We start from the raw sequence: 13,353 nt of genomic DNA, 5'->3' as shown, positions 1-13,353 counted from the left end.
AGAGGCAACCAGGCGTTGGCACTAGACTTGGAACCAGGAGATGCCAGGAACAAAGCCCAGGAGTAGGCAACTGGAACCAGGAGATATCAGGAGCAGTGTCCAGGTACAGGTGACATGAAGCACAGCCGGAGATCAAACACAGTAACCAGGGGTCAATTCCAGGAGCACTGGTAACAGAATCCAGATCTAGGGGCAGAATACAACCGACTGGACAGGGCCACAAACAGGAGCAATCCTTAGGCCAAGGCTGACGAGACACATAGCAGAGTTTATCATCAGAATCCAATGGAACAGCAAAGCTCATGACCTGCCTAGGTAGAGTCGTGTGTTAACCTTAAACCATACTATCCCCCACCCCCATTTAGTAACGACACATGACACCGAGGTTGGATGTGAAATGGCCACAGCAGCCGTTTATTAATTTCACAGTTTTATAAAAACAATTTAAATCCGAAACATTCGGATAACTAGTTAGGAATCCACCAGAGAATTCCTCCTAATAATTCACATGACCCAACATGGGTCAGAATCATAAATAACAATTAAACGTTAACATTAACCCGAGCAGAGGAAGTCCTTGAAGCCCCTTCAGATGTTCCTTTCAAGAACACACCGAATTAGCCATCTGCAAACCACTAATTACCTCCAGCCGTAAACCAGCTCGGAAGCACCGTTCACCTCTGCAGATGGCTCCAACCACTAGAAGTCCACTTCAAGGGGATAACACCCGTTGAAGCCCTCAAGTGATATACCGACCACTAGAAGTCCACTTCAAAGGGATAACACCCGATGAAGCCTTCAAGTGACATACCTTCTACCAGAAGACCACTTCAAAGGGATAACACCCGATGAAGTCTTCAACCATGTACCTTTTTTGGGGGACGCATACCCCCGATGCGACCCCCCCACCATTTTGTACTGACTGGCCTCAAGGACTCCCCCCGCCACCGCGAACCAGGCCTTGACCACCTTAAGCCTGTGAGTTCCTCCACACCACCACCGCCCTTTCTATGCCTTCTGCTATAGCCAAGCTCCAAATATCAATGCCAACCTCGGTCAGATGAACCCCGTCACTTCTCCAGAAATTCCCCAATCCTGACTCCAAATCCCTATGCCTCACGCAAATGCCCCCGTTCTTCGCCACAAAACGGGACACCGCCCGGTTAACTTTTATCCGAGCCTTATTGACTCTCTCCACCGATCTAGCTAACCGCCAATGCTTCCTTGGGACTATGTCCGACCACACTACCACCAACTTGGGATAAGATACCCACAAACACAACAAATCATGTTTGATATCCCGCACCAACTCACGAAAAGGGCGGACTCCTAAGTCATTCCCACCCACGTGCAACACTAAAACCTCCGGAACCCTATCAAGCCGCACATATGTCTGGAATTCCGCCAACACCCTGTTCCACGACATACCTCTAAACCCCAGCCAATGCACAACCGCATCCTGTCGCGGAATGCGCAACTGGCGACCATCCGGGCGGACGTCCGCCCTCAAAGCCCCCCAGTGCACGTACGAATGACCCATCAACCACACCAGACAAGGAGGCGAATCTGAAACGGAAAACACAGTTAGGCACCACCATATAACATTTGCAAGCATAAACAACAAAATTACAACATATGGGGGCGGACATAGGACTTAAACCTTTTAGACTCCCAACGACCAATACGCCTCACCCCCTCATCATCCAACCCCCAGCGCCCTGCTTCCGTTGCTGCGCCAATCCGGAAGGAATGAGATGAATATGAGCCTGCCGCAACCCCAACCGCCGTCAAACATTTTTTAAAAACAGCTCCAAACTGAAACCTGGACAAGAACGACCCGTCCACATGACGTAACAAAGGCAAATCTGGAGACCCCCTGTTTTTTGTAAAACCCCGCATGCACTCTACTGGGCACATGACCGACCCCGGGAGAGCGAACAAAACTATCAGTTTTCCCTTCCCTAATTGGTCAGTTTTTGATCTACGCAACCATACCTCCAGCCGATCTGCAAAAAGGCTCACCTCCCCAGATCTCAGCCCCCCTGCCTGTTTAGTACTTGGCGACACCAACTCACTTATTCTAAATGCTCCGAAGAACGCCAACGAAAAAGCCAACCGAAACAAATCCATTTCATCTGAAGAACGACATACCGATGCCAATGAACCGCCCAACAAGCCCAGCAAAGCAAACGACACCGGCCTTCTACTATCCGCCTCCAACCTACCTCTGCGCAACCCCTTCAAAGCCTGCGATACCAGAAATTCCTTCGATACATCCCGCAAGCCCCGCAACTTAAGCCCAAACGCCACCGCGGATATGAACCGGTTCACCTTCGCTACTGAAAACCCCGCCTCCCAGGCATCCCCTAACCAATACAAAAGTGCCACCAACCTGTCTCTATCCGTATTGACATCACCCAACTCTCTTACCCACTCCTCCCACTGCCTCCAACAAGCAGCATAAGCACTCCACGTCGTGCGCGCCAAAGACCTTTGTAACAGCTGCTCTACGGGACCGATACCAGATCCCATAGATGATCCGGACAAGCCAAACCGAGACGTTCCGCTCCCGGGGCCAATTGCCGAAACCGGTCCCACTGCGAGCGAGAAAGAGCATCAGCAACACAATTCCGTACACCCGGGACATGCACCGCCACCACCCACGCGTTCAACGACAAACACACCAACACTAAATGTCGCAACAATTGAACTACCGGAGGAGAGGACGCCGTAATGTTATTAATGGCAAGCACCACCCCCATGTTGTCGCAGTAAAAACGGACCTTCTTATCCCTGAGCCTGTCCCCCCAAATGGTAGCCGCCACCACGATGGGAAACAGCTCGAGCAGGGCCAGATTCCGCGTCAATCCACTGGACACCCAGCTAGCCGGCCATTGACCTGCGCACCACGGACCTCCCCCGTAAGCTCCAAAGCCACCCGCCCCAGCCGCATCCGTGAAAATATTCAGATCACTCGTATCCTGCGCTGGGGCCATCCATAGCGAGCGACCATTGTACTGGCCCAAGAAGTCATCCCAAACCTGAAGATCAGATCGGTGCTCCTCCTTGAGCCGCACAAAATGATGCGGCGCCCGCACTCCCGCCGTTGCCGCCGCCAACCGTCTACCAAACACCCTCCCCATCGGCATAATCCGGCAGGCGAAATTCAACTTCCCCAGCAGCGACTGAAGCTCCCTCAGCGACATTTTCTTCCTTCTACAAGCCCGTCGCACCTCCAGCCTCAAAGCACCCAACTTATCCGCCGGGAGCCGACACTCCATTGCCACCGAGTCAATTTCGATTCCCAAGAAACAAATCGTCGCTACCGGGCCCTCCGTTTTTTCCGGCGCCAAAGGGATCCCAAAATCCCTTGCCACCTTCTGCAGGGCATGAAGCAAGTTACCGCAAACCGGCGAACCCCCCGGGCCAACGCACAAAAAATCATCTAAGTAATGGATCAACGAATCGACCCCGGATACTCCCCTCGTTACCCACTCGACGAAGCTACTAAACGCCTCGAAGTATGCACAAGAAAGAGAACACCCCATCGGAAGGCACCGATCCACGTAAAAGGCCCCATTCCAAAAACAACCCAACAGCCGTTGGCTTTCTGGATGGACCGGCAACAACCTGAACGCCGCCTCGATGTCGGTTTTTGCTAGCAGCGCCCCCTGACCCGCAGCCCGCACTAACCCCACCGCCTTATCGAATGAGGTATAAACTACGGAACACAACTCGTGATCAATCCCGTCATTTACCGACGAACCTTTTGGATACGATAAATGTTGAATCAAACGAAACTTTCCGGGCTCGCGTTTAGGGACAATACCCAAAGGGGACACAACTAAATCTTTCACCGGCGACTCCACAAATGGCCCCGACATGCGCCCCAACGAAACTTCTTTTAACAACTTTTCCGACACGACTTCCGCATGCAAGTAAGCCGATTTTAAATTTCTCCGCGTAACCGGAACCTCATAAGGAGGCGGAGGAATAACAAAACCAACACTAAACCCTTCATAAAGCAACTTAGCTGCCGCCCTATCCGGATACTCACTTAGATAAGGGGCCATCCTTTCCACCCTCACCGGCGACACCCCCTTGACCAGCCCCGTGCTGGTTCCCTGACCTCTTTTTCCGCAGACATTTTGCCGCCCCGTGTGATGCACCATTACACTCGGAGCACACGTGCTTGAACTTGCACGTGGCCCCGAACTTGCACTGGCCTTCATTGAATTGCCAGCAAAACCCCGCCTTTCCCCCGCCGCTTGGTCCACTCTGACTAGACTGGCCTCCCTGGCCACCGCTCCCGGGAAAGGGCTGCCTAACCGGAGCCGTAACCCGTAACCAGAGAGCAATATCCTTCTGGTCCCACCGAATTGCCGGCCGAACCGCCTTCCGCTGACGGAATTGCTCATCATATCGCAGCCACGCCTGACCCCCATACGCCCTATGAGCCTCCCCAATAGCATCAAAATAACAAAATAACGCCGAACAATTTTCCGGCGCCTTTTCCCCTATCACACTAGCCAATATGGCGAACGCCTGCGACCAATTAACGAACGTCTGCGGGATAAGCCTATACCGCCGCCGTTCCTCCTCGTCCTTTTTACTCTCATCCCGCTTGCTCTTATCCAAATTGAATTTAGCCAGCGGCAAGAGAGAAAAAATTTCAACATATTCATCTTTCCAGATCCGATCACGCACCTCCTGCTTTAAATGCGCCCCCAACGGACCCTCAAAACAAACATACACCTCCCCCCGAGCACGATCGTCCATGCGCACTCGATCGCCGTCCTTCTGTGCCTCAGTCTGCACCGACACCGCGACCGCCTCTCTAACCGCCACCACAGGACGCGCCTGCAACGATCCCACGTCCCTGGGGCCTTCCCAAACTACCGCAGGGGACACTTCCGTTACTACCGGCGCCGCGGCCCTATCCAGGCGCCCCACCAGCTCCCGTAAGCAACCCACTAACTCTGCCATACCCGCTCCGTCGCGTCCGCCCGCGCCACTACCGGCCCCCGATGCTATGCTAGCAGCCCCCCCGCCGACACCCGACATAAAAATCGCTGGATAAGACAATAATGGAGTTATACACTCACCGGGCTGCACAGGCGCTGTGTTCCCGTCAGCCGGACCATCCTGACCTCGACGATAGACGTCCAGTTCACCTTCCTCCAGTTCTTCTCTCGCCGACGACTGTCCCTCCCAACGACATCTTCGAAAAGGGGATGAGGACGCGCTGACCGATGGGCCGGCAACCTGCCGCCCGACCGCCGGGACCCAGACTTCCGACCGGACCTGTTGCCTCGACGTCGCTGCAGATCTAGTCGTCCGTCTAGACGATCCTGACGAAGCCTGCCCCCTGGCCGGAACATCACCATGCGGGGCGGCCGTACCTTGCTCTCGACATCTTGATGGGGGAGGGGTGACAGGGAGCCCAGCCTGCGACTCCCTGCTTACCGCCGGACCCCGTCGCGGCCTGGGATTCCTGCCAGGACGCAGGGCCTGGGAAGGGGCGGTCCTCCCAGCTGCCTGGCCTGCAGCGTCCGGGATCGGGCTCCCTCTGCGACGCCGTGTCCGCGGGACTACCTCCGGACTAAGGCGCTCTGGAGGTCGGGACCGCCGAGAGGGACGGGTCGACACAGCCTGCATCGCCGTCACCCCTGGCACCGCTCTCTGCCTGCCCAGCGCAGGAGCGGTTGTTGCCGACTCCCCCCCCGCCGCCATAGCCATGCTCGTAAGGGGGCCGGGGGAGGGGAGCCTGTCCCTTACAACAGACCCCGAACGCCGTGCCCGACGTGGCGAAACGGCGTCCGGGATCCGCGTTAATGCAGCCACGGTCTCCTCCAGCCATCCGGGACCGTGGTGCACAGCAGCGGCACGCAGCCGCTCTAAAATCAGGGCCTCTGCCATACTAAAAGCCGGGCAACGGGGAGCTTTGCTTCTTGTGTATTACTCCTCCCGCTGCTTCCGGCTCAATGCCGAGAAACAGCGGGAAGCGCAGTAACGGCCCCCCCCGTCCCCCTTAGCTCCTCCCCGTCCCTCCTTCAGCTCCTTCACCTTTCCCTCACCTCTTAACATTAACCCTTTCCCTACCAGGACGGTCATGTCGGCTTCCCTTAAGCCTGCAGCTGCGTCCAGCCTCTTCTAGAGTCTGGCACAGGAGGAGTTAATGACTATTTAGCTGCGGCAGGCTGTGGCTGTGTAATGCACCTGAGTATAACTGAGGCAAAACAGGTAATGTAGCAGAGCTGACTTAAAAATGAATACACAATCCCACCAGGGTCAAAAACAACGTTGCCAGCAGGAAAGAGGTGAGCAAGAATGCATTTTGTTACAGGAGAGCGATGGGTCGTATCGGTCCGCGGCTGAAAATGATTCAACTTTACATACGTGAAACTGGAAAGCCCTTTAATTTCGACATCTATATTAAGGGATTAGTTATGCAATCTTTATTGAGCATGTTGGAAGATAACCTCATGGGGTACAAATACCAAATGGGTGAAGGTTTTGGATAAGCCTCTTCTGGTGACAATGGTGTTCACTGTCCTGTGTCAGTAATCAGACTGCACAAGTCACGGCTTGGAAAGTCCTACATCCTCGGAAAAAGGCCTGCGCCTTCAGATACCAACTAACTGGGGACCGAGGCACTAGGGCGGTTGTGTTATTAATACTGGCACTGTTGCTCTGTGTGTTGTTCATATTGGCACTGCATGGCACACTCCGGGAACTGTATGGCACTATTTATATGGGCCCTGTATTGCATTGCTTGTGCTTTCTATATACTTTTTTTTGGGGCATTATATTTACTGTGTATATAGGCAGTGGAATAAAAGAATAGTCAAATCTAGGGTTGTTGCCACTTCGGTATATATGTGAAAAATATGTAGCAGGAAATATATAGGGTAAGGCTTTATTCAGATGAATGAGTGTAAACTCGGACCCATGCGAGCACCGTTTTTACGGATCCCTCATAGACTTTAGTCTTTTGAGGGATCCGAGAAAACGGACAAAAATAGGACATGCAATATTTTTTACACGGTCTGTTAAAACAACGGCCGTCACACTGACAAAATTTACATTATTCTGAATAAGGCCTAAGTGTGTATCTGCCCTGTTGCCCGCAGGGAATTCCGGATGAAAGACCGCACCAATTTGTGGTGCAGTTTTTCGCCGGTAATGTCCGCTGCGTAAATCATGCAATGGAAAAAAAAAATGACCATGGCTATGCGTCCCTCAGATGTTCTGCAGTCCTGAAATGGCGTTTCATCCCATGTGACCGCTGCAGCCTGTGATTGGCTACAGCAGTCACATGGGATGAAACGTCACCCCAGGAGGCCGGCTAGGACGAAGAAGCACAAAATTCTGGGTATAAGTATAAGATTTATTTTTTTCCTTAGTTGCGATTTTTGTGGCGGAAATCGCAACACCTTCTATTTATAGTGGATTTCAAATCTCATCCACTCTGCTGCTAATGTATAATGCTGCGGATTTGCCTTAAAGAAAACTTACCCTTAATGTGGATGGCGCTGCTATTTGGTCACTGCTATTGTAATTCTAAGAAATAGCTATGGTCACGGCTAATGCTGACACTCTTTTATGGACGTTGCAAAGTGTCTAGCAGCGCTGTATGGGTTTCTTTCCATGAGACTGACCCTACTGATTGAGGATCATTCTTTGGATATTACAATGTGGTTGGGACTACAATGTGGTGGAAACTCCAATTTTGCTTGGACTACTGAGCAGGATCCAATGTGGGCCAAATTTTCTATGTGCCAGTTCTGCAATAGGCAACAAAGTAGTTCGGAAAATCCTATGTCCACAATACATTTTAATAGCTATTTGTCTGGTTTATATTGGTAATTTGGTGTATTTCACGATAAATAAGGATGTATTAGCCACAGTCTGTCATGTTGATATTAGGCCCCGTGCATGTGGCCGTGCCTGTAATCACGGGCCACGATTGTGGGCATGGACGGCCACAGACAGCCTATCCACATTTTCGGCCCGTGCTCCCATACAATGAATGGGTCTGTAATTACGGATGAAAAATACGGTCGTGTGCATTGGGCCTATGTAATGAGATCTTTGTCTCTCTGTCTTTGAAGCTGAGAATCCTTCCTTAGCGCTAGTAATTACCACAAGCTTTCACAGTTGTGTGACCATTGGTGAAAAGAAAGGAAGTTGGGGGTCTTGATTGACAGGCCTTAATCTGTATTTATAGTCCACAATTGTCTTCTTAGCTGGCGGACCGCTATATCTTAGTACTGTATTTACAAGAACCCTCCACCAAGACTGATGTGTTATGTCTATGCAATACCTGCGGGGGCAGTGCATGACACAGGGCTCAAATAAAACCATAGAGAGAATCTGTGTCATGCACCGCCCCCTCAGGACCTACACCAGGCATAACCCAGTTCTATGAAGTTGCTGCTTATAATACCTTTAGGTGTAGTTTTACTCACACAAGAGTAAACTTTCAAACACAGCAACGCGTACAATAATGCACAATCTCTTTATTTCATGTACCTATATGGCACGTTTTTCCAGTGATATGAAGTCTTGCTTTGTATATGTAGCTATTTAGTTGGAATACAATGTAAATTAATATTGATTGTTCAGTCGTGCTTACTAAGCAACAGAATCCACTTAAAGATAACATTGCAACCAGGATGCTATATGAATAAAATCTAAACCAGAAACACTGGTTCCAACTGAGAAGAACAATCAACACGGCCGACAATGGCGCATTAAGCGAGAATTCTCTAGTGTTACAGCACTTACCGATATTGGTCTCTAGACACTCTCATATTAATAAGTGCGTGCTGTTACATAGTCTAGGCCGTGCCATCAAAATATTGATTTCTCAGCTTTTTCTCTAATTACCTGTCCTCTTCAATGATGTCTCATGAGTAGGTTCATCAAAAACTACCTGAGCTCCTTCTCTAGTTGTGTACGTATAAGAAAATCTATTAGCAGAGGGGAGATATGCCCAATAAATATGGAGTACCTCAATGTTAGTACCTTATAAGTAGACTGAACACATATCATTGGACCCTCTTTACATTACAGAAAAGTCTCTTTTCCATTAAGTGATACCGGTCGTATCACCTCTCACCTTTGGGGTGAGGCTATTGAGGACGTGCACCCATAAAAATACCTAATTCACACGGTGTGTGCTGTTGTCAACCAAGTTTTGAGCTTTGATTTAAATCGGCAGCATGTAATACTTCATTTCCCCCGTGGTGGCGCTGCATGGGAATTTAACCCTTGCTGCCAGGTGTTCTTGCAGATCACAGCTGATCGCTAAGGCAGTGATCAGATTTTTTTCAGGATGCTTTTCAAACAGTGGAGGACCCCTTAAAACTACTGATCGGTTCTGTTACGTTACTGACAATTGCTGTCTAGATATAGAAAATATTACAAATATCACATCCTATGTGTGAACACAACCCACTGCTGGTAAGTCATGCCATGTACAAGACTACAAAGAGATAGTAAGGGACAGAATTATGTTTTAGTAATATTCTTCAACCACATATGCTAATGGTCCTTTTACACGGACTAACGTGGGCCGTGAAAACGACAAGGAGCAATGATCAGTAATGTATGAGGAGGAATGGACGTTACTACGATCGTTGTTTCCATCATGTCGGCAGTACATCTTTATGTTTCCACAGGGAGAAGTGCTGCCGACTCTGGACCGTTTTATTGGCCGCATAAAGAAGCTGATCATTGCGCTATTTACACCGGGCGGTGATCGTGAATGAGCGTTCATATGAACGCTCCTTTGCCTGATCATTGGCCCTGGTAAATTCCCTTTCCCATTCTTTGTTGAAAATGATGGACATGTGTTTTTATTTTCAACCGTACTAAATATGTAACTATGAAAAGGGCTTTAAATATCTACACAATACCCGTGAAATAACTTTGCCTGCTGTATATGTATGTGAATGATATAAGTTATGAAATATTGGGATGACTTTTATTACAAGTGCGTGTAAGGGTATGTTCACACGCAGAGTCAAAAACGTCTCAAAATACGGAGCTGTTTTCAATGGGAAACAGCCCCTGATTTTCAAACGTTTTTTGAGCAACTCGCGTATTTCGCGGCGTTTTTCGCGGCCGTTTTTGGAGCTGTTTTCAATAGAGTCTATGAGAAAACGGCTCCAAAAACGTCCCAAGAAGTGTCCTGCATTTCTTTTGACGAGCCGTCATTTTACGCGCCGTATTTTGACAGCGAAGCGTAAAATGACAGCTCGTCTGCACAGAACATCGTAAGACCCATTGCAAGCAATGGGCAGATGTTTGCCGACGTATTGGAGCCGTCTTTTCAGGCGTAATTCGAGGCATAAAACTCCTCCATTACGTCTGAAAAGAGGTCGTGTGCACATACCCTAAGGCTTCACATGACCATGTTCGGTCTGTGATATTTGGATCGCATGTTGGACGTATTTCCCGGAACAAACACAGTTCAGGGTGCCCGATTTCTAGCATTAGTTATCAATGAGGCTAGAAGTCCCTTCCTCCGCGACTACTGTCCCGTATTGTAATCATTTTTTCAGTACTGTGTATTATTCCCACGGGAAGACCGTGACTCACAGCATCATGGATAACTATGATGCTAGAAGTCCGGCTCCCTGAGCTGTGTTCGGTCCGGAAAATAGGACTGACCTACAGTCCGTGTCTGACGGACTGAACATGTGAAGCAGGCCTTATATATATTTCAGATCATTTAACTATGCGTCTGACTTGCTGCTTTTTGGTCACAGTGCAAATCCAGCATAAACAAGGACTACAACCAAATAGTTAGTGGAGAACTAAAGTCAACAAATCTGGGAACCTTCTCAAAATGGGCACGACCTTGAAAGATGTTCCCCCGACCAACCCTTTTACCTTATTTTATGGTCTCTAGCCTATAGAAATTTGGAATATGGACTATGTTATGGGACATATAGCACATAGGATTCTTCAATTCAAGGCCCAAATTTGCTTTTAGTAACTGAAGTTTCTCAAGAATTAAAATTGTTGATCATTAGAAGATACATTTTAGCTTTGTGTAACATCCATGCATAAAAGTAGCGCAAATAAGAAGACATATTGTTCATGGAAGCGTATTTGCCTCGAATTCCCGCAGCATTTTGAAAGTTTACAATGTGATAATATGGGAAAAATATTCCGCAAGGCAAGCAATTGAGAGTTGTGGAATATTTTTCCCCTAGGATTACATTGTAAAGTTTTCCGCAGCATGTTTTTAAACTGCGGAAATATAAGACAAGTACTCCACGTGTGATTGCACCCTTGAAGAATTATCCTGAAAAAACTGATACACTTGTGCAGGGTCTGAGGGGGCGGGGCATGACACAGGGTCTGTCAATTTCGTTTTCTCTGATTCCCTGTGTCATGCTCCGCCCCCCTCAGGCCCTGCACTACTTTTGACTAAAGTATTCCTTTAAATTTCAAATTCTGTGTTATCTTACAGATCTGTCAGAAGACAGTAGGTACTATATATGGCAGCCTGTATTTTAGCTATGAATTGTTCACAAAGGATGTCACTAACATTCACAACGGTCTCTGAGCAGTCCATTTACAACATACAAGCTGCCATAAATAGCACCTACTGTCTTCTGACAGATCTGCAGGGTAACCGAAAAAACTGTGAAATTTAAAGGAACACTCCAGACAAAACTCAATACCAAACAGCAGGAGGATTTTAAATTCCCTTCGGGCCTGCATGGCTATTCTAAGATCCTTCTAAATTGCATAGAGTGATATTCCAATAATAACACAACATTGTTATTGCTGATAAATTTATCAGGCTAAATATTCTGCCATAGAACTGCCACTTATACGATGCGCCATAGGTGGAACTATAATTTAAACCGATAAACGAATATATATAATGAAGCATGAATTATAGATTGCTATATCAGGCCCCGCATGTTATACAATTTGCACTCTATCTATCTATCTATCTATCTATCTATCTATCTATCTATCTATCTATCTATCTATCTATCTATCTATCTATCTATCTATCTATCTATGCCGACAACTGTTGCAAACTGTTGGATTCGATATATACAATTGGTTTTGCTAAGCTGCCATTCAGTCTATAAATAATCATGCAGATCACAGACCTAATTTAACATAAACTACTAGATATAAACAATATAATCTATATATGACCATAGTTCTAGGTACGTATAGGCAGAATATCATGATCCATGACCCTTACCTGCCTCCATGACTTCACACTGCTGTCCAAATACATGGGAAAAGGTGACAGGCCCAGTAGCATCCATGGCTCTCAATGTCATGTGTGTCTCTACGTCCAAGGAGACTACTGCAGAGTGTTTACCAATATATTAACTCCCAGTCCTGTCAATCGTGCAGAATTCTACAGCATAAATATATATAGGGATGGAGATCCAGAAAGCTCCCTTGTTTCTGCAGCTACATCCTCAGATGCAATTAAAGGAGAGAGAGAGAGAGGGAGCTGGGGAAAGAGCCTGGCAGCTGCAGATGGTCTTGTAAAGCGATTTCAGTTATTAACTCCCAAATGCAATATCTGCTTTTATTTTGGTCATGTTTGTGAGCTTGGACATCCTCCCAGCTTAGAGCTGATTGAAGGCTGGATGTGCCCTACTTAAAATTCCAACAAGATATTTAGGATCCTTGGCTTGTGCTGCGTTCTGGTCGCCTTTCCCTGTAAGACTGAGTGCTCCTGTGCGGCGTCCAACCTCAGCACCACAAAGGAAAAAAAATTCAATGTGTTCTTTGTGAAAATTATTCTAAGGCCTGGTTATTATTTTACAACACAAACACTCTTAATACCCTGACTAAGGTAGAGTGGCTTGTTAATGCCCACCCTGGCACCCAGCCCTGGAGGCACATGCCTTGTGAATGACTGCAGCACAGGAGCCAGGAGTCGGCATTTTATAATAATGCAATATGTGTTATCCTGGCTGGCTCGCCAATTTTACCCTATGTGCCATGGGCTTTAGATCAAATTAGTAGGATCTGTATTGAATTACTTGCAGTGAATACATTTTTCTTGTGATTCAGGCAGCGCAGGAGGGAATGCCTATTCAGCCTGGCACATAGCGGTGATGTAATTCATAAAATGCTTGGCTGCTTGCATGGAACTGGCGAGCCAGGAGACCGCCTGCGTCACAGAATAAAAATACCTGGCTAGTAACTATAGGATGAGGAACATCCTCCTGTTTCCTTTTCCTCTAGGCATCTTAGCAAGCAATAGACCATCAGCCGGGAGATGAAAGAACTTTCATTTAACCTTCCATTCTGAAGCAAAGAGGAAATAGTCCATTTGACAGGACGGTATTA

The 13,353-nt window shown here is 48.0% G+C and overlaps 1 protein-coding gene across 5 annotated transcripts in view; it reads right to left on the bottom strand.

Moving 5' to 3' along the window:
* The window catches only part of KAZN (kazrin, periplakin interacting protein), a 333,751-nt gene extending 321,011 nt beyond the window's left edge, over positions 1–12,740 (bottom strand). Inside the window, exon 1 of one of the 5 annotated variants that reach the window (XR_012850831.1) lies at positions 12,245–12,740. Coding sequence is in view for 4 of the 5 variants with exons in the window: in XM_075839523.1 (XP_075695638.1) it covers positions 12,245–12,326 (82 nt within the window). In the remaining variant the exon portion in view is untranslated. The remainder of the gene's footprint in view (positions 1–12,244) is intronic. The other 4 variants (XM_075839523.1, XM_075839524.1, XM_075839521.1 and 1 more) reach the window with 4 other exon arrangements.
* Positions 12,741–13,353: the final 613 nt, after the last annotated feature.

The sequence above is a fragment of the Rhinoderma darwinii genome, chromosome 10, assembly GCF_050947455.1.
Source record: "Rhinoderma darwinii isolate aRhiDar2 chromosome 10, aRhiDar2.hap1, whole genome shotgun sequence".
NCBI lineage: Eukaryota > Metazoa > Chordata > Amphibia > Anura > Rhinodermatidae > Rhinoderma > Rhinoderma darwinii.
This window is presented reverse-complemented; position numbering and strand designations above follow the sequence as displayed.